Source organism: Wolffia australiana, chromosome 6 (assembly GCF_029677425.1).
Source record: "Wolffia australiana isolate 7733 chromosome 6, ASM2967742v1".
Classification (NCBI taxonomy): domain Eukaryota; kingdom Viridiplantae; phylum Streptophyta; class Magnoliopsida; order Alismatales; family Araceae; genus Wolffia; species Wolffia australiana.
Window position 1 is genome coordinate 15,531,129 of NC_135840.1, and position 25,873 is coordinate 15,557,001.

The 25,873-nt window shown below is 41.0% G+C and overlaps 1 protein-coding gene across 6 annotated transcripts; it reads left to right on the forward strand.

Moving 5' to 3' along the window:
• The first annotated feature begins 7 nt into the window (after positions 1-7).
• LOC144704511 (ALBINO3-like protein 2, chloroplastic) lies at positions 8-25,085 on the forward strand. Of its 6 annotated transcripts, none has more exons than XM_078576953.1 (14): positions 8-900; positions 2,028-2,134; positions 4,243-4,370; positions 5,602-5,673; positions 6,856-6,957; positions 13,017-13,076; positions 13,374-13,439; positions 20,746-20,793; positions 21,781-21,933; positions 22,255-22,310; positions 23,531-23,648; positions 23,992-24,060; positions 24,226-24,335; positions 24,471-25,085. In XM_078576953.1, the coding sequence occupies exons 1-14, from the start codon at positions 602-604 to the stop codon at positions 24,592-24,594; spliced, it is 1,512 nt and encodes a 503-aa protein (XP_078433079.1). In that variant the 5' UTR covers positions 8-601; the 3' UTR covers positions 24,595-25,085. The 6 variants fall into 6 exon arrangements, with proteins under 6 accessions (XP_078433079.1, XP_078433083.1, XP_078433084.1 ...); XM_078576955.1 differs by lacking the exon at positions 8-900 and adding an exon at positions 4,794-4,930 and having other exon boundaries at positions 2,079-2,134; positions 4,273-4,315; XM_078576957.1 differs by lacking the exon at positions 8-900 and having other exon boundaries at positions 2,027-2,134; positions 4,273-4,370.
• Positions 25,086-25,873: the final 788 nt, after the last annotated feature.

Sequence of the window (25,873 nt, forward strand, 5' to 3'; positions counted from 1 at the left end):
TTTTAAATCAAGAGCCAGTTCGAGCTTGATAGTAGTGGCGATTGCTCGTGCGCAGCAGTGCAGTTCGAGATTCTTCAGAACAGTCCAAGTTAAATTCCTGTTGCTTTTGTTCAAATCATTTAGATCAGTAGTCGTGGCGATTGCTCGTACGCAGCATTTCCGTTCGAGATTCTGCAGAACAAGACAAGTTATATTCGTGTTGATTTGGTTTGAATCTGTGAGATATATCTCTAGTAGCGGCTATTGATCGTGCGCAGCAGTGCAATTCTAGATTCTTTAGAATAATCCTAGGTTATATTCATGTTTATTTGGTTTGAATCTGCGAGAGACATCACCAGTAGCGGCGATTACTCGCGTGCAGCAGCGCAGTTCGAGATTCTTCAGAACAGTCCAAATTATATTCCTGTTTATTTGGTTTGAATCTGTGAGAAACATCACTTGTAGCGGCGATTACTCGTGTGCAGCAGCGCAGTTCGAGATTCATCAGAACAGTCCAAATTATATTCCTGTTGATTTGGTTCGATTCTACGAGAATTATCACTAGTTTTCATCAATACGGAGATTGTTTCCTCTCTGAAATTTAGCTTCTCTGATATTCTCGATGGGATCGATCCGTTTACTCGCCAATCTTCGTCGCATTGGCCACTGTTCATGGGGAACGCTGCCGTGTGGCCGGTTCCCGAGCTCCGGCCCTTTCTCGCTGCCCGGCGGTGCAATCTCTGTCTACACTAACGATCTCGGCTCTCTACCATGTAATTTCTCGTTCTTGGGATCTAGCAAACGATATTCATCATTCGAGGGGCTGAGCAGGGACGGAGGCGAGGACAGCCCCTGGTATACACCCGTGCGGGGAGTGATATCGCTGCTTGATGGTTACCATGAGCTCACTGGTCTTCCCTGGTAATCTCTCTAAATCTGGTTTTTTAGCTATCAATCAGGATCTCATGCGTATAGTTGATGAAATTTTGAATTTTCTAGCTTTTGATAGGAATGGTAATTTGAGAAAATTTTAGATTCTGTGCAAAATTTTATGCCAAATGAAAACTCTTGAAAATTTAGATTGAGTTCGGTCCAGAGGGAAACGTGATGTGGTCTGATGCTATGGTTAATGATACTTTGACTCTTCGAGCTTTTGATGGGTATGGTCATGCTGAATCTAACTTTTAGATCCCGTTCAAACTTTTCTGCTCAATCAAAACTCTTGAAAATTTAGATTGAGTTCGGCCCAGAGGGAAACAGGAAGTGGTCTAATGATATTTTGAATGTTCAAGCTTCTAGAGATGATAATGCTGAGTGGGAGAAATATATATGTCTTGTTGAAACTTTTCGGCCCAACGAAAACTCTTGAAAATGCAGATTGAGTTTGGACTCGAGGTGACAGAGAGGAATGGGATTGAAAAAACTAACCGTTCCATGTTACATAGTTTCTGGATCATATTGCTGTTGCTTCGAATAATCCATAAGCTACAATATAAACGGTGACATTATAATTGATGTTGAATAAGCAAGAACACTGCTCAAAGATGAGACTAACTTAGTCGCTCTTAGCTTTTACCAAAATACTTTGATTGTTTTGGAGGTTTAAGTAAGATCCTTAACAATATCACGCCAAGCTGAATTATGGAGCTATTTAGGTGTTCTTAATTTCTGGATTTCGGGGATCCTTTTCAGCCAAACGAGAACTTTTGAAACTGCAGACGCAGGAATCAGATTGAAAAGATTAACCACTTCACGTTACATGGTGACTATATCAGACGGATGTACTTTCAGATTTTCTATAAACGGCCTTAGGAATGAAATACATTCACCCATTTTGCTAGCAGTATGATTAGGTCCGTATAAACAGTGTCATTATAACTTATGTCGAATAAACTACAATTACCTGTCAGAGGTGAGATTAGCCTAGCTAATCGTAGCTTTTACCAAACTATTGGACTTTAAAAATATGAATGCTGAATCGGAAGAGTATGTTATTCTCAATGGTTTTACGGAACGGTGAATGTATTCCATTTTCTATTGCATTGCAGGTGGATTACAATAGCTTCATCTACCTTCGCTCTTAGAGTGTCAATATTTCCTGTTCTGTTATTACAATTCAAGAAGATGCGAAAGCTGTCTGAGTTGTTTCCGAAATGTGAGCATTGTACTTTCCATTTTGCCTCATTTAATATTGTTTTAGGTGTTGATTCTTTCAGCTTCAGTTTTATTTTACCTCATTCAATATCCTATCTCAGGGCCCTACTTAATACATGTTTGTTTTCAAAGTCTCTGGTGAGGATTGGATAGTAGATCAGTAATTTTGTTGCAGTTAACACTGGTATTATTTTGAGTGAAGCTATTTTTCTTTTGATTATTTCTCTTTCTCTCTCTATCTCTCTCAATTTATGAATCTATCTCTGCCCTCATTTCTCACTATCATATTTGTCTCATTATCTGATACAAACCCCAACCCTTGTCTTTTTCCCTATTTCCTGCATTTCTCTCCTATTTCTTTCGATTATTTTTCCCTGCCCTAAGGAGGGAAGCGAAGAATACAATTTGAAGTTTTCAGTTTCTCTCTCTCCCTCCTGGTGACCCATTCTGCTGGTCCTCTCTCTCTTACACACATCAAGCGATTATCTTATTGCCATTATCTATCCTCCCTTCTAGTTTCTCTCTCCATATTAGCCCTAAATTAAGGATCGTTGACTTGTTACAGCAACTCAATGAGCACTTGAAGAGGATCCCAATCAGGATCATCGCATGATCCTGCTTGGTTCCTGAATTCCAAGTTTTGGCCTATTACTCTGTCGACCTATTTTCTGAATCAGACAGCCGTTATCTCTCACTTCCCTTTTGCATAGAAGCATGTATCAGCTGAGCTGGCTCTCCACCTGCACTTAAACCGCCTACAATGACGAGGGGTTGAAGAGAGAAAACTTCCTTAGAATTCAGTGAACCACCTATAGAATTTATGGGGTTACCAATGGGCTACTCTTGCTTAGTGGTCTTGTTGTTCTCAGTGAGGCTCATGAGGAAATTTAAAGTTGTAAAAAACGTACAAGGTATGAGAAAACAAAAGGAAAAACTCCTTCAGCCGAAAACATGCATGCGCTGGTACAAGGGATTGTCCAACCGATATCCAGTATCGGACAACCGATATCCGATTTCCGGAAAAAAACCAGGATGGTGTCTGATATGGGATATCGGATATCAGTCGATATCGAAGATGTAAGGATGGATATCGGAGGGGTAAGGACGAAACGGGTATCGGATACCGTATATCGGAGTTGGATATCCGGATATCGGAACCGGTATTCGGATATCGATATCTGGTGTCTACAGAATTAATTTAATTTTTATCATCGCAGTCAATGATTTATGTACATCAATGATGTATGCTTTTGATATATTTTCCACCTCGGTTAATATATACAGCGCAAGATTTCTATTTCCTTCCATATGGGATAACAGGATTCGAAGTTTAATGTAAACTGGGAATCCTGTTATCCCATATGGAAGAAAATAGAAATCTTGCGCTGTATCTATTAAATGAGGTAGAATATACATTAAATCATATAATAATATTTTAATAAATAGTCGCTATATTTTAAGCCCGTTATATATGTAATATATTTAATATTAATTCCTCGTCCAATAAATACAGCTGAAAATTTCTATTTTCTTCCATATGGGATAAAAGGATTTGGAGTTCGATGTTAAACTCCGAATCCTGTTATCCCAAATGGAAGAAATAAAAGATTCAGCTGTATATATTAAACGAGCCACTTAATAAATAAAAAAGCTCTCCAATTACCCTCTTGCCCACTTTGATCCCTTCTAACTGCGGCACAATGATGGTTAAATTATATTTTTAAACAACCTTTCTAAGTTGGATATCGAAATCCGATATCCACGTCCGATATCTGATATCGTCATCCTCCCCGAGAGACGGAGGCGGATGACGACATCAAGACGGATACCGATATCGGATATTGGTACTGAAGCAACGGATATCCGATATCGTTTTCCGATATCCGGATATCGGAAAAAACTGATACCGAAAATTTGATTTTCGGTATCCAGTACAGCATCTGTTCCGATACCGTAATCTGACGCCGGTATCGGGACGGGCGATCCCTAGCTGGTACTTATGAAGCACCATCCTTGTGATATCATCAATCGTTATGTAGGTTGCTGTTTTTCAAGTATGATTTGAAATATCCGGAGAACCATTTCTGACCTTTCACCCCTTTCTCAAAGTGCCTCCTCCCCTTCCACCACCATTTTCAGGAAAAAGTTTCAAGGAACAATATATGCTCTTTCGAAAAAAGAGGTTAGAGCTTGGTTGCCCCTCATATCTGTGGAATTTTATCTATGTTTCTGTGCAGGTAAATTCCTGTCCTTTTCTTTCCTTTACACCTTATTTGGGTGCGGAGTCGATTGATAAGAAATAGACATTTTAGTCAGTTATTATATGCTTGTTATTTTTTTTCACCCTGATCGCTGGCATTTGTGTTAACAGTAGAATCCACAAAAAATAGTGAAGAAACCATGAGTTGTTTAAAGATTAAATGCCATGGTATGTTCAATCCTGTGGCTTGTTAATGAAAAAACTTGCAAGTGACTCTTAATCATCATGATTCATTTTTATCTGTCTTATTTTGCCATGTCGTCCTGAAAATCTTGGATGAAGGGCATAGTCATATGGTAGATATTGCACTTGTCGTCGTGGCAAAAATGGTTGTTTGATCGTGTTCATTTTTTATAATTTTTGTGCATAGAAATATGACATAATCATCTGATCATTACAGTTAATGCTAAGAATAAAGCTATTCGTGGATAGTAGTTGAAGATGCAAGAGGTCTGGTCTAGTCTTTTTCAAAACACATACAGAAGTGGTTATTTGGATTGTAGTATGTTGCACAATTTGTTCCAAAGAGCTGTTAAGGTTCGCCTGTTACCTGCTGATGTGATTTTGCGTAAATATAGTCTCCCTGTAGTTTTCTTAAAAAAAAGTCTCCTTATAGTAATAACATGAAGAAATTCACAAGCATCTTTTATCTTTGGCATTTATTACACCGAGATCACAGGTTTTAAATTGTTGTTTAGTATAGATAACAAGTTGCTGAAGATTGTAGAAGTGCAGATAGTAGAGAAAAGAGGAGAAAAATTTCTTATTTCATCAAGAAAAAGATTACATAAACACTGTTTTCATCAGTACTTATACTAGCCGTTTGGGCAGTCGCCCAACGGCTAGTTTTGAACTAGCCGTTAGCCTTTGCGGTGGGCCCCACTTTCTCTGATATTCCTTCTAGTGGGCCCGATAGTTCTCCATTGGGCTTGGGCCATTTTCCTCTAGACTTGGGCTTCTGTAGCACATATTTCTCAACAATAGACAAGCGTTTTCAGAAGTTACTTGTTTCTTTCTCACGTGAACTTAACGTTTTCATGCAGCTTTCCCGTGATCGCTGGAAAATATTACTTTTCTCATTCGAATAATTCATTTTGTTCTTGTTTAGAATACTTACAATGCCTTTTATCATTCAGATTTTTCAGTTTTCTCACTCAGATGTAACAGTATTCTTCTATATATGATTCTCACCCCGTTCTTTTCCACAGATCCCTTGCTTCTTTGTATGGATGTTTAGCATTCGAAGGATGTCTTTGGATTGTCACCCGGGCTTTGATGGAGTTTGTATTCTGAAAACACATCTGAGAATTTGTTACACATTTCCTCATTTTGCTGTAGAGATCTTGCTATTTTTTTTTGAATTAAAAGAGGGAAGACCACCCGGAACTCGGAGGTCAACCCAGAAATATTATTAACATATGTGATCTTGCTGTAGAGATCTTGCTATTGTTTGGATCAAACTGTTGAATCATTTTTTAAGAAACCTAGAATTGAAAGAGGCTCAACCCTTATAAGACTGATTTAGGGTTCATTACACGTTACTGATAGTGGGAAGGAGAGAATCTGAAATGGTCCCAGATTAACGGGATATTACATAGAGATAGAAGAGAGAAAAATAAAGAAACCCATTTGTCAGCTCTGCTGGAGCAGAACAGACCAGTAGCCAGCCTCCACATTTAGGGTTTCAGAAAGAAAAAAGACAACTTCAAATTCGTGCTCAGAGTCTGGGGTTTAAATGCCCATGACTTACATTGTGGGCTTAGGCCCGGGCCCGGGCCTGGAGTGGGGCCGAGACTAGGCCTGGTCGTGACCCGAGTTTAAGTAATTTAATTCACATAAAGAGGTCAATTAAACAGTAAAATAAAAAATACAATAAGGGGCTCTGTTTAACACCATTCAACAATTATTTCTATGAACTTGTTAGGTTCATGGAATTTTTGCTGGAATTATTTCGATAACTTTCAAATTTTGGTCCATAATTACTTAAGGCGTTCTTTAATTTGAAGATAACTCTTTTTTTTTCTTGGGATACCATCTCCGAATTTCATGGAATTTTTAATTTTGTGCCTAGTAAAGTCTAAGTCAAGGATATGTATTAAAACTCAAGATAATTTTTTCGATAATGCATCTATGAAGTCTCTCTCACATTAAAACTAAGCTTATTCATTTCTAAGTTAGGTACTGCTCAATTTTTTCGTTACTTTTATTTTGATTTGACTTGAAAATTGACCTTCCAATATGTTGGAAATAAATGTCTATTCATGCCAGCAAATGTCTATTAATTAGTGATCTATAAAAAAATGTAGGATCGTCCGTGAGAAAATCTGATGGCGAGCAAAATTTCTGATCCAGATTTTCTTAAATCCTTAAATGGCTCGGGATTGTTACTTGTTATCCGTCCAGAATATTTACTACCGTTATTTTCAGACTGAATGATGGTTTTTCATTCAAATCTTTTTCAGGGGGGTATTCTTTGGTTCCAAAACTTAACAGCAACACCTGAAGGTGCTTTAGGTTGCATTTTTCCGATTTTAATTGGAGGTCTTCATTATCTCAATGTCCAGGTAATATACATCAAGATGCTTTTCCTCTCATCACCACGTTCATATGCTCATTGACATTGATATCTTTGAAAATGCATTGAATGTCATCGTTCAGTCAATTGTCTTGTTCCTCAGTAATGAAGTCAACACTCTGCAAATTCACTTTAGCTGATCATTAATTCCTTTGGTCGGATATATTTTGTGAATGTTAGAAAGGAGATGGAGATAAATGGAAGAAGAGTAAGGGAGAAAAAAAGACTATTTTCTTTAATAGCTCCAGAGAATACTTGGATAGCGACATATACAAATATGGTTCTAGAACAAGAGTTAATGGCTTGGACTTAGTGCCGGTCGAAGTAGCCCCTAATTGGTTTATTAGCTTGGAAATATGTCAAAAACGTGGAGTCCCTTACGTAAAGACTGTTGGAATCAAGCGCTTACCAACTGTGCTAAAAGCTATAGCTGATAGCAAGGGCACTACTTTTCTTCTTTAAGCAGGATGTTGTTCTTCAACAAAGACCAAAAACTGTTTGTTAAGACCTACATTGCCCATAATAAGAGGAAGTCCCAAGTGAAGGGCCATTAACTAATGCCGTTTGGATAATATTTAAATTTACCTCGGGATCATATTTTTGGTAAAAGTTAGAGGGATTCTTATTTCTGTTACATATGATGCTTCTTCTGGTGGATGGTTCCATTTTTTCCATTGACAATGAATCGACATCAATTTAGTGCATCCCTTTTCACTAGTGGGAGATTTTTTAGGACTACTTATAATTTATATCTGGTTCCTATTATATTGAAGTAACAAACTTTGAAGAAATAGTTTTAGCAACGAATGCCCTTTGATTCCAAGAATAGTCAAGAACAGTGTGAAGAAAGTCGTAGAGGGATGTAGTACAAAAAATGATGAAGTTAAGGATTAGAAGAGTAGAATGATGGAACTCCAACTAGGGTTACCGACTAGGTAACCTGATAAGTTTTTTCCAAGAACTTATAAGAGGAGAAGGAGCAATCGCTCTAGTCATGCCACGTCAGGCCAACTACATTAGGGGATAACCACCCTATAAATAAAGAAGGACGCCAGCATAAGGGGCATCGAGATTCAAGAAAGTCAAAGGCCCGTCAGCGCGCGGGAGGGCTGGAGAGCAGGAGAGGCCTGCGTCCAGATTGCGGATCGAGAGATCCTGGTTTGCTACCTTCTCTTTTCTCAATTGTATCAGACGATTCCCACCTTTGGTGGAACGCTATCCCATTCTGTGGTTTTCTTGATTCTACATTTCCATATTTGGCTATCTTTGACCGAACAGCGTTTTGTTCGAATTGATATTGTTCACGGATCTTACCATAACCCTACTGACTAGGTAACTCAAACTAGGCAGTTTTCACGACAACAGCTTCAAGAAAATGAATCCCCCCTCCATCGTCTTCCCTTGCCCCTTATTTATAAGATGCCCGCGCATGTGAGGTGATGTTGACCTTGTCTCTTATGTTGATTGAGGACTCTTGGTCCTCTTGTATGTACACGGTAAGCTCATATCAGGTATCAACTGCATAGCAGATGGATTATCTTAGTCATTAAGTTTTTTAAATGATCTTAGTTTAAGGCTGGTCCATCTGTCGCATGTATTTAGCCTAACCTTAAGATCCTAAAATGCGGAAGGGCCTGTGCGAAGCTTGTGCTTTTGGTAAAGACCATTTTGATCTCTCTCTCTTCCCCTTCCCTGGCTTAGGGGTATCTTTCTTCTTCCACAACCCATCTATCTCACTTGGAGATTCCTCCTCTGCGGAGCCCTCTCAGTTTTTACTCTGTTAAATGGGCTTCTTTCGTACTCTTTCTCCTCCCTCCTATAAGTGCCCTGTAATGAACCCTAATACTGATAATCGGGGTTGAGCATCTTTTTATTCAGAATTTCTTCACCCTCATCTCTTCTAACCTTCGGGCATCCTACCACTTTCTTGCCCATATTCTCGTTTTCTCTTGTCTCCCTTTAGCACGTAGCTGTTCTCTTTCACCTCCTCATTCCCACTATGAACTGGGCTCTAATCAGTATTCTCTTGACGCATTGATGTATTTTTAGCATATTTTACTCATATTTCTAGTATTATATTTTATTGTTATTTATTTGACCTCACAAGTACACATTGTGCATTTGTGCTAAGCTTATATCCTTTACTTTTATATTGCAAAATAGGGCGTCGTCTTTGCAAGCTCCCTGGCTGATCGGCTGTTGACATAGCTGCGAGCCAGAAGGAGAGAACTCATGAAAAACCACACATACATTGACTTGCTTTTCGCTGGTTTAAAAACCAGTGGGATAAAAGAAAATGTTCTTGGCTCATGTAGATGCGATAAGAGGATAAGTGGACCTCTTATGTTCGGAGTACATATAAAGAGTAAAACAGAATAAAAATAAATAGAGAAAGGAAATAGGGCTTCTGCTGACATTTGGAAACACCCACTAGCCAGGATGGTCTATGGTGTCTTCATGGAGATGCTTTACTGGTATATCTTGTGATTCAAGGAGAGGCTCTACAGTTTTCTGTGGCAGATAGCTGTACTGATATGTTCTTTCACAGAACCTTTCAAAGGAGAAAAGGCCCGAAAGGACTGGCTGGCAGCTGCACGTGTGGCTAGAAAAGCTCATGTGAAAACCTATAAGTTCAAGCCTGGTGAGAGCTTTGTGGGCATTAAAATTTTCAGGAAGCAGTTCCTATATCAGGAGGGCCGCGAGTCACTGGGTTGGATGGCACAACGTTTCTAAGGCCGGAAGGGGAGAAGCTTCATCAAGTTTCTCCAGGCTACTCATCTGTTCTTAAATAATTCTCTCACTCTATATACTTTATGTCTCTCTTTTTCTTGATTGCGAATGGTGAGAATTTGGTTGGCCACTGCATTTTCATTTCACCGTCAGTATTTTCATGATTTTGTAATGTCACAGTTCAGATCAAGGTTAAATCTATATCACTGGTGTTTCAGTAAAATCTAACCGTGTGTCCATGGAAAATCAAGATCCAAGAATGGACAAGCTATTTTCGGATCAACATCAAACATCTGAAATTTTGACTCCGGGAGCTTCCCTCTCCAGAGGGACCTTTCTTCAAAATACTCTGCTTGCCTTATCTCAGTTTTCCCCCTCCTTTATTTTAGGTGAGGCCCCTTGTCATTTCAGCTTGCCACGCGAGTAGTGAAGCGACTGGGGTGGTTTCCTAACATCATGGTTGACTATTGTTGAGTGCATATTCCATTTAAATCCAGTTTCTTACACTGAGAAGATCCGTCTTGTTTCTTTTCATCTCTAAGGACAGGCATTAAACTGGTTTATCTATATCAAAAAACATTTTTGTATGGAATTATGGATCGCTTTTAGGAAACTCTTTGAATTCAGATGGTTTCATCTAAAGCATAATGCCAGAAATTATTTTCATTGCAGCAAAATGAAGCTGTGTCAGAATTTCAAGCCAAATTTGAACAGATTGCAGCATATCTGAGTTACTTGCCTCCAGGTGTACTAGAGGGCACCTGCATTAATGCACTGAAGCCTGAAATTTGAGCTGTGCTCATGAAATACCGGCCTTATGGTATTCATGAGGTTATGGATATGTCTAGTGTGGTTGACACTAACTTGAAAATGGACACTCCTCTCAAAACTCAAATAGAGCGGATATGAGCCATGAATTGCAAGGGTTACCGTAAATAGAAGTAGTCTCTAAGGATAGAAGAATTCGAGACAAAGGGAACAGAGATACAAGAAGAATAACAGAAGATTGATAGAAGAGTAAGCAAAGTCTGGCCGGATCAGTCTAGTCTCCCTCTGGATCGGGAGGATCTCCCGAGCTTCAGTCCCTGGTCGCCATAGTTATCGACTCCAAGAAAATCTTCCTCCATTTTTGGCAGTGCTCCCACGAGTTGGCCCCTCTTTTTCACATGCTGTATGAATAAGCATGTGTACGTCTAGCATGCATCCTCCTTAGGTATTCTTGGGGTAGGTTCATATAAAGCATTCTCATACAGGCCCTACCAGAAGCTTGTGACACTGGTGCCCTGAAATTATGCATATTCCAGTCCAGGTCAGCAAATCACATGTCCAAACCCCTGTGTTACCACCATTGCAAATTCAACCCAAATCACTCAATAAAACTACGGATGTCTAGGGAAAATGGCCACTGATAGCTCCTATCAAACCAGCAAATCACACCACCCAAAAGAAGATTATAAGACTTTTGAATGAAGAATTTTACCACAGAAGAAGGGGCTACTTTCCAAGTATCTACCTGGCCATAGATGCCAGGGAAATCTTTAAGTATATCTGATTAATTTTTTGGTCATTGTGAGGACCAACAGATTAATCAGACGATAACAGAAGAACTGATGCGTAAAAATGATCCAGCTGCTATTGAGGAATCTCTCAATGCTATCTGAGCTCCCCCCAGCTCTAATGGCCCCTAAAGCTTTATGCTACTGTATTCAACTATATGGTAATTGTTATGATTGGAGGGGCTTCTTACAATTTAATTCATCCGTCCCTTTTTCAGGAATTATCTGTTCCATCTGTTCCGATCAGACCAAATTATTGTCATGCCGTTATCCTGGGAGATGTATCTACCTAGTATTCCTCTGGTATTTATACAAATATACCAGTTACTATGCAAGGCCTATAAATCAATCAGAATTTTGTCCCATTTTCCGAGGAACGCATTCGTATAATTCTTGACATGCAATGGCTACGAACCCTGGGGTGGTTCCATTTCAACCATGATTTCCTTGTGCTCAGTGTATTAAAAGGAGGCAAAATTCACTCTCCAAGCTGACAAAGCCTGATACCCCTCCAAATTGTATTCTTGTGATCGCCAACAAGCTCATCAATATTGGATTGCAGCATTGGATAGAACTCGAGAACTCTGGAGTCATCAGTCTGCTCTCTGCTAGAGGTATATTCCATCACCATAAATCCCTTAAGTGATAAAATTGGAAAATAATTTCTGGCTGTTTTCTCCACTCCAAGTTCATCATCTCCGCAGAGAGATTTCAACCATCGTATCCAATTTGTTCTGTGGTCTCATCCAGTTAATACCAGTCCTCACTGATATTCTTACCTACAGAAGAATGTGCCAGAAGAGCTCACCCAAGAGTAAGTATCCGTGATTATTATGCAACCCTCGATCAGCTCCTTTCCAGTCCTGCATTATTGGTGAACAAACAGGGTTTTGGATAGAGGATGTGTATTGATTACAGAGAGCTAATTTCACCACTATCCTTGATTATTCATACAAGAAGTCCTATCTCGTATTCAACCAGCCATTCCTTACAAGAGCATAGTTCTAATCTACCTATGAGGGGGAACTCATGACCATATTATGGTTGGTCCAAAAATGGAAAGGCAATGTAACGTTTCAGAAATTTTACGTCAATACCGATCAATTTATGTTGAAATTTCTAACAAACGAGGACATTCCGCTGCATTATCATAAATAGTTGGCCAAGTTGTTGGGCTTTAATTTTGAAATTTCCTACAGAGCTGGAAAAAATACACTGGCATGCGGCATGAATTTTATCCATAGATCAAACTCAAGCCTGTCCTGAATACTACAGTCTTTGGGTGAGTGAGATTCTCATATATATCCATATCAAGTCAGAAAACTGGATCGAGGAGCACTGAGATCCTCTGTACGTTTCACATGGTAATGATCCACTTAATAATGTGATTTATTTATTACGCAGTATGCTGCATAATATTATCCAGGCCATAATTTCTTGATATTCATCTATTGACCTTACTTTTGGATATTTAGCTTTTTATGACTTTAATGGTTCGTTCCAATAATTAGGGGACAAAAAAATTATAGGATCAGAGAATCAGTTCGTGTCTGGGGAAAATGGATTTTTCCCGTGTCATGCTGCAGCTTCTCTCGTATTAGTCAGTACGCATGATGGATTGTCGAAATTCCTTTCTTCCACATTATTCTATTGTTATTTATGCGTATTATTATTAATTATTTCCATGCCCTATTCCAGAGGGGTTCCTATCATCTTACTTCATGCATTCGCATTTATTAATTTCTTTAATCAATGGGCGCAGGTATCTTTTCAGAATATTAAGCTTGCACAAACTCCTGGCATCTTTGGCTTATTGGCGAAAGTGAGTTATTGCTGATTTCATTTGCTCCTATCGTCTCCATGTAGTTTCATGTCTTTGTTTGATTTCTTTGTTTGCTAGCTCAAGTTCTCTTCCACTATTTTGAACACAGTCAAATGAATTGAATCCGTGTCTTTTCAAACTTATTCTCAATTGTTTCGTACTTAATGAGGTTTGTACTGTTCGGATAGATTAAAAAATACTGGTCTACACTTCTTACAATGATGTCTCTACCTGCTTTTTTTTGTTAAACTTTTACAGAATAAGAGCTAACTTATCCCGGTTTATTTTCAATTGCAGTATTACAAGTTATATCTGGACATTCTGACGCTCCCAATTCTTTTGATCGCTTTTAACATTCCACAGGTCTGCATCACCTCTTTCCAGTATTTTTTCGTTTCCGATGGATTATTTTGTTTTCCATGTTAATGTGATTTTCCAGGCATGGTATCAATCAGGCAGAGGACTTCCCGTATCTTTTTTTGAAAACAACTTCCCGTATCTTTTAATCGAAGTAGATTAATGATAAGTACCATTCAAGAAAATATCAAAGAAAGAAGAAGAGAGTGCCTGGTCAATGCACCGTTGACCAGGCGTTGTGACCTCAAGCCTACGTGAAGCCATCCTATAAATAAAGGGGTCGACAGACAGGTATGGACTAGAACATTTTCTTGACACAACTGCCGATCACCACATGGGGGGGGCCAGAGCGGAGGATCAAGCCGACGCCGCCTGGAGGGAGGAGCTCTTCCAGATCTGGAGGAGACGCCCGAGTGTCGAGAAGGAGCTCCGCCTGGAGGGAGGAGACGTCTCGGTCGCCTACGTTACCATATCGTGTATACCTTGCAATTTACCATTCTTGGAACACGAGTTCAGATAGGTTCGGAGTTGAACCTATCAACTGGAATCGGAGTTGAACCTATCAACTGGAATCGGAGTTGAACCTATCAACTGGCATCGGAGTTGATAGGTTCAACTCTGAACCTATCTGAACTCGAAATTCCAACCAACGATATATGCCCAAAGAGTACTCGTGTTCCAAGAATGGTAAATTGCAAGGTATACAGGATATGGTAACGTAGGCAACCGAGACGTCTCCTCCCTCCAGGCGGAGCTCCTTCTCGACACTCGGGCGTCTCCTCCAGATCTGGAAGAGCTCCTCCCTCAAGGTGGCGTCGGCTTGATCCTCCGCTCTGGCCCCCCCCATGTGGTGATCGGCAGTTGTGTCAAGAAAATGTTCTAGTCCATATCTGTCTGTCGACCCCTTTATTTATAGGATGGCTTCACGTAGGCTTGAGGTCACAACGCCTGGTCAACGGTGCATGGACCAGGCACTCTCTTCTTCTTTCTTTGATATTTTCTTGAATGGTACTAATCAATTAACTAATATTATTTTCAGTCAATTGACCTCACTTCATCAGCGTTTATCTCTTTTCCAATTTGTCATCATATTAATCGCAATCTTCATGTGCGAGGGTTTAATTATAAATTGAATTATCTGTGAGTACACCTACGAGGATTATTTTGGATTTCAGATTGTCATTTTTGTTCTTCCATTTGATATTCGACGACTATCCCTTATGGATGAATTTAAATAGGCTAAATAGTGTTGGACTTTAGTTCTATACTTTTTTTTTTTTGGACAATAAAGATCACCCAGTTTGGTGAACCTCCGCACACGTGGACAGGGGGTATCTAGGCCAATACAATGGCCCATCATGCCCCCCATACCCTCCACCTCAGCCAGGACCAAACCAACAGAACACAAGTCTCTCCACTTCATTTATAGCCCTATCCACTGACATTGCCTTCCCCTTGAATAAGACCTTGTTGCGGTGGGACCGTATCGCCCAAAGCACCGCGAATCTCAGCCCCCGCTCCTTCTCAAACCCACATTGACGCCGCGGCAGTGTGGCCCATAAGACCGAACTGATACGATACAGTATCGAAGGTAAAGGAACTGCAGTAAACATAGACTTACAGATTGATCTTGCTATAGCTCCCCGTATGAGAACACTCCCACGTCGCTTTCGAGCCTCCTCCTTCAAGCTCGCCGGAGAAACCTCTCGCCGAATGCAGCTACGATCTCCCGACCCCCTTGCTCAAGAAAAGCCGAAATGCTTCGTACCCCCCTTCTTGTCCCCGACCTCCTTATTTATACCCATTTATTCCCTACTAACTAACTCAAGAAAGGGGTTATTAGGCCAGCTCAGCTCCCGCTGGCCCACTTCCCGTCCCTCCACTCCTCTTCCTTCTTTCATAAACTCTTATGGGTATCGTATCATTACCCCCCTCATCAACTATCACCTTGTCCCCAAGGTGAATATCTGGAAACTGATTACGAATGACTGATAAGGGCTCCCATGAAGCATCTTCATCTGGTAATCCTGCCCATTTGATCAAAACTTCCACCACACCATTCCGCTTTCTGGCAGATACAACTTCTGCTGGATATACTGGCCACTCCAAGTTATCAGTAAACGATGGGGGAAGTACTTGAGTTTGCTTGCCCGAGCCCAGAGCCCTCTGAAGCTTCGATATATGAAAAACAGGATGAATAGAGCAGCCTTCAGGCAATTCCAACTTATAGGCTACAGGCCCAACTCTTCCTAAGATTCGAAAAGGGCCAAAATACTTCGGAGATAATTTTTCATTTATTCTTTTAGCCAATGATTTCATGCGGTAAGGCCTGATCCGCAGATAAACTCGATCACCAACCTGCAGCTCAAGATCCCTCCTATGGTTGTCAGCTTTACGTTTCATGCTAGACTGAGCGGCTTGTAAATTATGTTGCAGTATTTTCAGGGTATCATCTCTTTCCTTTAGAAGGTTATCTACAGACGCCAGAGGCGACGATGGAGAACCATAGTGTAGCAATTTCGGTGGATCCCGGCCATATACTGCTCTGAATGGTGTCATTTGGATCGATGAATGGAAGGCTGTGTTATACGAAAATTCAGCCCAATGAAGCCACTGGGACCATGACTTAGGTCGTTCAAATGCAAAACAACGTAAATATGCCTCCAAACATCTGTTCACCACCTCTGTCTGGCCATCTGTTTGAGGATGGTAAGATGAACTCATGCGTAATGTGGTGCCTTGTAGGCGGAATAATTCTCTCCATAAACAACTGGTGAAGATTTTATCTCTGTCAGAAACAATGGACGAGGGCATCCCATGCAAGCGCACAATTTCTCTGACAAACAGATCTGCCACTGTAACGGCCGTGAACGGGTGCTTCAATGGTAGGAAGTGACTCAGCTTACTCAGTCTGTCAACTATCACCATAATACAATTGAACCCTTTTGATGTGGGTAGCCCTTCAATAAAATCAAGGGATATATCTTCCCAAATTCGTTCTGGAATTGGTAACGGTTTTAACAGCCCCGCCGGTGATAAGGAAGATATCTTGTTAACCTGGCACGTGTGGCACTGGGTGACATAGTTCTTGATGTGGTTCTTCATGCGTGGCCAATAAAGATCTTGCGCAATCCTCTTATATGTTCTTTTGCACCCTGTGTGTCCTCCTGCTGTGGAATCATGATAGGTCTGTAAGATCTTGGGTAGTAGTGATGAATTCTCAGTCAACACTAGTCTGCCTTTATAGAGTAAGATACCATTGTGCAGTTTGAATTTTGAATGTGATAGAGGATTGAGTCTCAAGTCCTTAACCACCTTTTGAAATTTTGGGTCTTGATTGATCTCCTCCTGAATAATGGATTGATCCAGAAGTTGTTGGTGGGATATATGCAAGGCTTTGAATTCAGGTATTATCGGAGCTCGAGACAATGCATCTGCTACCACATTACTCTTGCCCGGCTTGTACTCGATCTCAAAATTAAAACCGAGTAGTTTGTAGGCCCACTTGCTATAGGGCTCTTGGATCTGCTTTTGGCATAACAGATATTTAAGACTGTACTGGTCGGTGCGTAATATGAATGGCATATGCGTCAGGTAGTGACGCCACTTCTGAACTGACAACACAATAGCCATAAGTTCTCGTTCATAGGCTGACTTAACCTGGCTTCTCTTTGGGAGGACCTGGCTGTAGTATGCAACGGGTCGCCCATTCTGTAGGAGTACTGCACCGATACCCACTCCTGATGCATCTGTTTCAATGACGAAAGGCAAGCTAAAATTTGGCAATGCTAATACTGGTGTGGAGCTCATTGTCTTTTTGAGTAGTTCAAATGCATTCTGTGCCTTTTCATTCCACGCAAATGCATCTTTCTTTAGCAGTGCTGTTAATGGTGCTGCCTTGATAGAATAATTCTGTACGAATCTTCTATAATAACCAGTGAGCCCCAAAAACCCACGCAGTTGTTTGATGTTCTGAGGGACTGGCCAGTTTAACATGGCCTCTACCTTTGCCTTGTCAGCCATGACCCCTTGTTGAGATATCCAATGCCCCAAAAACTCTAACTGTTCACACGCCAGTTGACACTTCTTCAGATTGACATGAAGATCATTTTCAGCAAGGACATGAAAAACTTGTTGTAGATGCCTCTCGTGGTCTTTCAGTGAGTGACTCTAAACCAGGATATCATCGAAAAACACTAGCAGAAATTGTCTGAGATAAGGGTGAAACAGATGATTCATCAGAGATTGGAATGTCGCAGGGGCATTCATCAGCCCAAAAGGCATGACTCTGAATTCATAATGGCCTTCATGGGTTTTAAAAGCAGTCTTCGGGATATCTTCTTCGTTCATCCGGATCTGATGGTAGCCTGATTTAAGATCCAACTTGGAGAATATGTTTGCACCATGAAGTTCATCCAGTAATTCTTCTACGACAGGGATAGGATACCGATTTGGTACAGTTATCTTGTTTAATGCTCTATAATCTACACAAAATCTCCAACCTCCATCCTTCTTTTTTACCAATAGAACTGGACTGGCAAAAGGGCTATGCGACGGCCTGATGAATTCCGCCTGCAAGAGTTCACTGATCAGTTTCTCAATTTCATCCTTCTGCAAATATGAATATCTGTATGGCCTTTGATTGATCGGTTGCGCTTGAGGTAACAGCTGTATGGCGTGATCGGTAGGTCTGGCAGGAGGTAGTGCAGAGAGAGGTTCAAAGACCTTGGAGAACGTTTGTCTCAACTGTGCTTCTAGCGCACTTCCTTGCACCGTCTGAGGTTGACTGATACTCTTCTCGACATGATATAACTCCATCACGAGCAACTGACTTTTCTTCATCTCCTTGTCCACTGAGTTTATATTCATAGATGCCCTGGTCAGACTATGGTCCCCCTTCAAGGTAACCACCTCTTCACCTTTTCTAAATTTGAGGATGTGCCTTTCCCGATGAATATGAGTCCATCCCAACGAGTACAGCCAGGCCATTCCTAGTATCATATCGACCCCTCCCAGATTGAACGGCAAGAAATCACTGATCATTTCAATCCCCTGAAGTGTATATTCAACCCCTATGCATAAGCCCTGGCCCTTGTTTGACTCGCCATTACCCAATGTCACCTCAAACAATACAGAGGAGTCACTTCGGAATCGGAACTCCTTCACAAGTGTTGCACAGAGGAAGTTATGAGAAGCCCCGCTGTCAATTAATACTGTAATTTGTCTACCCCGTAGTTCTCCTTTCAGCTTGATGGATCTTGGATGGGTCCATCCGAGCATCGAATTAAGTGAAACATGGGCTGATAATAATTGTGCCTCCGGCGGAATGTCTCCTTCTTCCCCTTCCACAATGTCTGTCATATCCGGTTCGTCCTTGTCTCTTTCTTCCTCGCTTATGATGATTATTTGTAAAGTCTTCTTGCATCGATGACCCGGCCCAAATTTTTCACTGCAGTGGTAACACAGGCCCTTCTCACGTTGTCTCTGAAACTCTTCCCCAGTCAACATTAATTTCTTTCTGTATGCTGGTGTCCCTTGGACGGCCTCTGTTTCTTTGAGCTTATTTTGGGTGAGACTCCATTCTCCTGTTCCTTGCTGATACGTAGTGCGAACTTTACTTCCTTGTAGGCGAGATGCTTGGTTGGGGATTTGCCCCCCTTTATGACAATGACTCTCCCACGCTTTCCACAGCGCCATCAGCCTTTTCTCTGTCTTCAGAGCTAGATCCATCAGTCTTCTTAAGCCTAAAAATTCTTCGACATCCATTTCTGTCTGTATTTCTGTTTTCAGCCCCTTGAGGAAAATGTCATACATGATGTCTTCCGGCATTGGTGGCAAATAAACCGACAGTCTTTCAAATTCCTTCCGGTATTCTTTCACCGTCCCCGTTTGCTTGATGTTCATAAACTGATGTTTAATGTTGTCGCCTAATGTATCATCAAATCGCTTCCCGATTTGGATCTTGAAATCGTTCCATCCTGTAAATGCGTAACGATCCGTAGTCCATAGATACCATTGCAATGCTTCACCCTCGAGGTTGGCCATTGCCACATCTATACGATCTTCTTCTAGCACTTCTTGAACTTGGAAAAATCGTTCCATTCCTCTTACCCACCCTTCTACATCATCTCCCCGGAACTTCGGGGCTTCCATCTTGCTCTTGGTTTGTTGCATCTGGATTCTATTCATGTTGTCAGCTTGCTTTTCCTTCCTCGTATCCCCATCCCCTACTGTTTGATCTTTCTCCTTCTTCTTATTTCTCTGGACGGCGTCCCCTCTACTTCGTTCTCCAGACGTACTTCCTTGATTCATCATTGCCAGATCTCTCAGTACCTGCCTTAACAGTTCACCATTTTCCTTGGATTCCTCTCTCAGTAATTCATTTCTTCCCCGATCCTCCTTTGTTCTTCTTTCATCTCGCCCATTTCCACCTCCTTCGCTTCCAACCTCGCTTCCACGTCTTTCAGCGTCATTGGATAGCCAAGACCGCGGCTCTGATACCAATGATACGATGCAGTATCGAAGGTAAAGGAAGTGCAGTAAACGTAGACTTACAGATTGATCTTGCTATAGCTCCCCGTATGAGAACACTCCCATGTCGCTTTCGAGCCTCCTCCTTCAAGCTCGTCGGAGAAACCTCTCGCCGAATGCAGCTACGATCTCCCGACCCCCTTGCTCAAGAAAAGCCGAAATGCTTCGTACCCCCCTTCTTGTCCCCGACCTCCTTATTTATACCCATTTATTCCCTACTAACTAACTCAAGAAAGGGGTTATTAGGCCAGCTCAGCTCCCGCTGGCCCACTTCCCATCCCTCCACTCCTCTTCCTTCTTTCATAAACTCTTATGGGTATCGTATCACGAACTCGATGTAATCTCTGCTAGCCCCTGGCTAGCCCATATCACACGGGCAAGCCGACATTGGAAAAAAAGATGCTCGCACTCCTCTTCCTCCTCTGTACACAGAAGGCACAGTGATGATTCTGTCCGGAAAAACCTTCGACGTCTCACGCGGGTCATTGTCCGCTTTCTGGCGAGCATCCAGGCAAACACCATAACCTTCAGAGGTATCTTTTGCCTCCAAATTGAGCGACATGTCCCTAAGATGATCGGGTCCTCATTGTGTTGTGTTCTCAACCTCTGGTATACTCCTCGACTGGAGAACCTCTGGTATACTCATTAAAACGACTATCCCATCAGAAAACGTTGAATTCTTCATACATTCATGCCATGAGTCCCTCTGCTCCAAGTTTTCTATTTTATCTCAAATTTTACCTCGGTGGAATTATTATTGATACTTTGGCTACTTTTACAGGGTTCACTAGTCTACTGGGTTACCAACAGTTCATTGACTTTGGCTCAGGTTTCTCTTGCTTCCCTCTTTAGAATCTTCATCTTTTTGAGGACCTTTATTTTTTCTTTCTCTTCTGTATTTTAGGTTCCGATGGGAAACTGTTAGAATCTGACATTTATTTTGTTTGCATTTTTACATATATAACCGTGTAACGTCTATTAAATATGACCATTGTAAGAGACATGATTCAGAACTTAAGATCTTTACGGCATTTGTGCTATATATTGGGCATTTGACCCAAAAAATAATGAGAGGGAGTTTTTCTTCTTATAACTCATACGCTTTTCCTTCTCCCTCTCGATCACCTGCTCTAACCGCTGACGTTGCGTGGATGTCTGCCAGTGAAGCCGCACAGTAGCAAGAGTTTCAACAGAAACATATTGATACTAAACTCTAGTCCGAGACTTTTTTATTTTTTGCTCTTTTTTTATTTGGTAAGCTTCGTTCCTTTAATTTTGATTCAGTGATTTTCCTTCAAAAATCCACAGAGATGAAAATGCATCGAGAAGTAGAATTATATACATGTGAACGGAGGGGAAACGTTGCACTGATTTTTCAGTGCAACATCTTGAGACGTAGAACTATTTCAAAGTACATTTATTGAATGAGAGAGAAATTTATTTATTTCAAAGTACATTTATCGAACTATTTCAGTGCAACATCTTGAGACGTAGAACTATTTCCTGAAAACTTTTGCCGCATTTATTGAATGAGACAAGATACATATTTCAAAGTACATTCATGCATGGTCTATTTGTCCAACATCTTGATCTTCTTTTTTCATTTTTTTATTTAGCCAGTTTTGTACCTTTTGACCTTGTGTTGGAATATTTCGTGATGACTTTCTTCAGACATGACGGAGAGATGAAAATACATTGAGACGTAGAACTAATTAAATTTGGATGAAAGGGTTGTGTTGTCTGAATTTTTTATTAAAGCTCTCCTACATCTTTTCTGGAATAAATCTTAAGAATAAGAGAGAAATTCTTTATGCAGCAACTCTGTTTCAAACATCCAACAGTCCGCAAGGCCGTCGGACTGCCTGCGACTGCCCCTGATATTTCAAAAGAAAACCGCTCACCTGAGAAGTACTTATCGACTGATGATCAAGCTTCCTTGGAGGAAACTTCCCCCGAGAGACTTCTTCAGGTGACTGTGAAAATGAATGAATGCCACTTTTCGTTTCTTATTTTGTTGGCAATTATTATATTCCTGTGAGTATTTTGGGCGTTTTGTTTTTACTTCAATTACCTTTCAATAGTTTTAGCCCTTCACTCCAAAGAAGGGCAGTCAAGGTTTCAATTGAATAGAGGCTGGGAGATTGTCCCAGAAGAGGTGCAGGCGCTTAGCTGGGCCTGTTGTCATTTGTTTATTTATCTCTGTCGACATTTCAGAGTCATTCTCTATGGAGAATTACGAGAGGTCTCTATCCAATAGTCTCATGCTGAGTTTTGTCTATAATCTCTGTAGTTGGCTCTCCAACACATGAACATGAAGTCCCCGGATAAAGCTCTCCCGCTGCTCCGGTAATCTCTCTCTCTCCCCTTGTGATTCGCTCTCTCTCACTCTCCTCTCTCTCTATGGTTTGCTCTCTCTATGCGGTTCGCTCTCTCTCTCACTCTCTCTCTCTCTGTGGTTCGCTCTCTCTCACTCTCTCTCTCTGCGGTTCGCTCTCTCTCACTCTCTCTCTGTATGTGGTTCGCTCTCTCTCACTCTCCCTCTCTCTGTAGGTGGTTCGCTCTCTCTCACTCTCCCTCTCTCTGTATGTGGTTCGCTCTCTCTCTCTCTCTGTGATTCGTTCTCTCTCACTCTCCCTCTCTCTGTATGTGGTTCGCTCTCTCTGACTCTCCCTCTCTCTCTCTCTCTGTGATTCGTTCTCTCTCACTCTCCCTCTCTCTGTCTCTGTGGTTCACTCTCTCTCTCCCTCTCCATGTGGTTCTCTCTCTCTCTCCCTCCCTCTCTCTCTGTGGTTCGCTCTCTCTCCCTCTCTCTCTCTCTCTATGTTGTCCTCTCTCTCTCGCTTCTCTCACACACGCACATGCACATTACCTCTCTCACATACATACACACACTCCCTCTCTGACACACATTCTCTCTCTCTCTTGCCCTAACACACACTCCCTCTCTCTCTCTCATGCACAAACGCACACCCACAGGCGCACTCTCTCTCTCTCTCCTGTGCTGATGTGCACACATACTCTCTCCCTCTCTCTCACGCTCACACTCATAGACACACCCTTCCTCTCTCACACTCTCTCTCTCTCTCTGGTTGGCTCTCACTCACACACACTCCCTCCGTCTCTCTCTGGTTTGCTCTCTCACTCACACACCCTTCCTCTCTCTCTCTGGTTTGTTCTCTCTTTCTCTCACAGTCTCCCTCTCTCCCCTTCTCTCTCACACACTCCCTCTCTCCCTGTCTCTCACTAGCACGATCTCCTTCTCTCTCCCTGTCTCGCTCACACACACTTCCTCTCTCTCTCTCTCTCTCTGGTTTGCTCTCTCTCTCTCTCTATCTCCACAGCTCTCCATCTCTCTATATATATCCCTCCTCTCTCTCCCCCCCCCCTCCCTCTCTCTATATATATCCCCCTCTCTTTATCTCTCCCCTCTCCCTCTCTCTCAGTACATCCCCCCCCCTCTCTCTCTCTCTCTCTCTCTCTCTCTCTCTCTCTCTCTCTCTCTCTCTCTCTCTCTCTCTCTCTCTTTGTTTTATTTTCTACTTCGAATGCTGAATTCTCCTTGGCAGGCTCGCAACGGAGAGAGACCCAGAACTGGTCAAAGCTTACATCGCCCTGGGGCAGGTATCCTGTTCCAGAGGGTCACTTGAGGAGGCCGCAGAGTACTTTGAGCTTGCCTTGTCCAAGGTTCATGCATTTTTTTAATATTTATTTCAGTCACGAAGAACTTGAATAAATCTACATTGATGAGTCAATAGTCTTCACGGTTTGTATGAAAGCCTTTTATGCCAGCTCAAGAGGTCAACTGAGCTTCAAGCGATTCAATAGTTGTATTTCAATTAGAAAATTTCGGGAAGATCATTTATCTAGTGTTACATGTTGTAGGTTTAATAAGGTTTAAAGATCAATTCAGGGAGGAAAGTATTAATCATATTTTTTTGAAGCTCATCTTGTTACTATCTTAAATCTTAAATCTTAAATCAATATTTTTCTGTTTTATTAGCAAAACTCCTAATATATCTTCTCGCAGAGCAAGGAGCACGAGGCGGATAACATAATTCTAGCATCTTTTGGGGCTGGCTTCTCGCGGATCAACCAGGTGAAAATCAAATAATCTCAGTCTTATTTATTTGTTTTATGGAATCTGTTTGCTTAGCATTATTCTTGCTTCTCGATCATTGGGCTTTTTTCTTTGAGTTTCTTGGCTTAAATTTGAAAAAAAAATCTGGAGGATAAAATTAGTGAATGACATTATCTTAATTAGGGAAAGAAGGAAGAGGGAATAGAGCATCTGAGGAGAATATCATTGATGAATGAGCCCGAGAATCCCACCGACAAAGCCTCGTACTACACAGCTCTGGTGCTTTTGGGAAGGTGCCCCCTCACCCATCTTTGTAGATTTCCAGATATTTCTTTTTTTCTTTTTATTTTAATTTTAAACTTCCTATTTCATCATATCAAGATCTAGATTCTCTCAGTTAACCTTATATTTTTTTCTCAACATTTCAGCACTCTGTATAATGAAGGGGATAAGGTAGAAGCTGCAAAATATCTTAGAATGGCAGTGAGCTATGACCCCGGTGTCCAGGCATACTTAAAGCAATGTGAAGAAGAAGAAAAAGAAGAAGGTTGAGGTAATACGCAACCCGTCCTATCTAGGGTTAGTTTAGTCAAATTAGATCGCTGGGGGGGGGTATTTTGGTCATTTCACCATTGTGTCTTTCCTTTAAATAGTACCGCCCTCCCTCGAAGAGGGGAACCGAGAAAAATGAAGCTAGAGTTGTCCCTCTGCGATCCGCGTTCCTCGTGATCGTCTCTACTTCACTGCCTCTTCTATTTGACCTCTCTTCTGATCATTCCTGTTCTACTCTCAAACCCGGGGAACATCTGCACTTCTCGTGTAGATCCCCTTCCCGGATACGAGCCTAGATCAAGGTTCGTATCATGATGCCATTACTTCATGAGTGGTGGTCGAGAAGGCATCAAATCGGTGAGAGCTGGTGCGAGATCCGATGTTCTACTGCTTAGACTTATTTGCTCGAAAAGATTCATTTTTATGATTTAATATGGGTGAAAATTTTGAGTTAAAATATTTTTCTGAAGGTCAATCAATTTAATTTGTCTCATGCTCTCGTCAAAGCCAGTGACGGTATAATACCGTATCTAGAAAGTCTCTTTCAATATGATTTCAGAATTTTTAACAAAGACTGACTTTGAGGCACTCAGTAAATTGGAGAGATTGCAGAAAAGTCAAACTGATTAAGTAAATATCCACTATATTCTAATCTTTATTTTAAATGAACATTGTAATCAAAAAGTGATATTATTTTGTATGAATTATATCAGTTAGTATGTTCCTATATGTGTTCTATTCTGTGCAAGTCAGAGTGACTTTTTGTTTATCTAAAAAATATCTATCCAAGGAAAGTAAGAAACAAAAAATAAAGTCTTCAAACATTCAAAACCTATTAAAAAATTCATTTGATTCGAGAGAGTCACCGACTTTGTGTGATCTCCCCTGTCTTTCTTTAGAAAAAAAACAATTCATTTGATACGAAATTCTTCATAATAGAATCATTCTCCGTTCATGTTAAACACACATTATCTCGCCCTAGCAGCTGAAGTAAAATTAACATTGATTTGCCCTTATTAAATTCGGCACTTGTACACAAGTGAAGGATTTAACTACCATGAAGTGAGGCTCCCATGAAGTGCATAAGTAAACAGGATAAAATTGAATAGCTCAAAGTTGTATAAAAGAATTTGTCATTCCATATCTACTATCATCATTCATTGAAATATGGTTTTGATTTACTTGGGTATGTATCTAAAATGTTTACTAGTAGCATATATATATGTGTGTGTGTGTGTGCGTATGCCACTATCATATTCACATATATATACAATCATCA

Bases quoted from the DNA above. Each gene is read 5' to 3' on its own strand.
- LOC144704511 (XM_078576953.1), top strand. From the start codon at position 602: ATGGGATCGATCCGTTTACTCGCCAATCTTCGTCGCATTGGCCACTGT. The intron at 20,794-21,780 runs GTTTCTCTTGCT...TTCTTTATGCAG, and splicing joins GTTCATTGACTTTGGCTCAG to CAACTCTGTTTCAAACATCC. The intron at 21,934-22,254 runs GTGACTGTGAAA...TAATCTCTGTAG, and splicing joins CCCCCGAGAGACTTCTTCAG to TTGGCTCTCCAACACATGAA.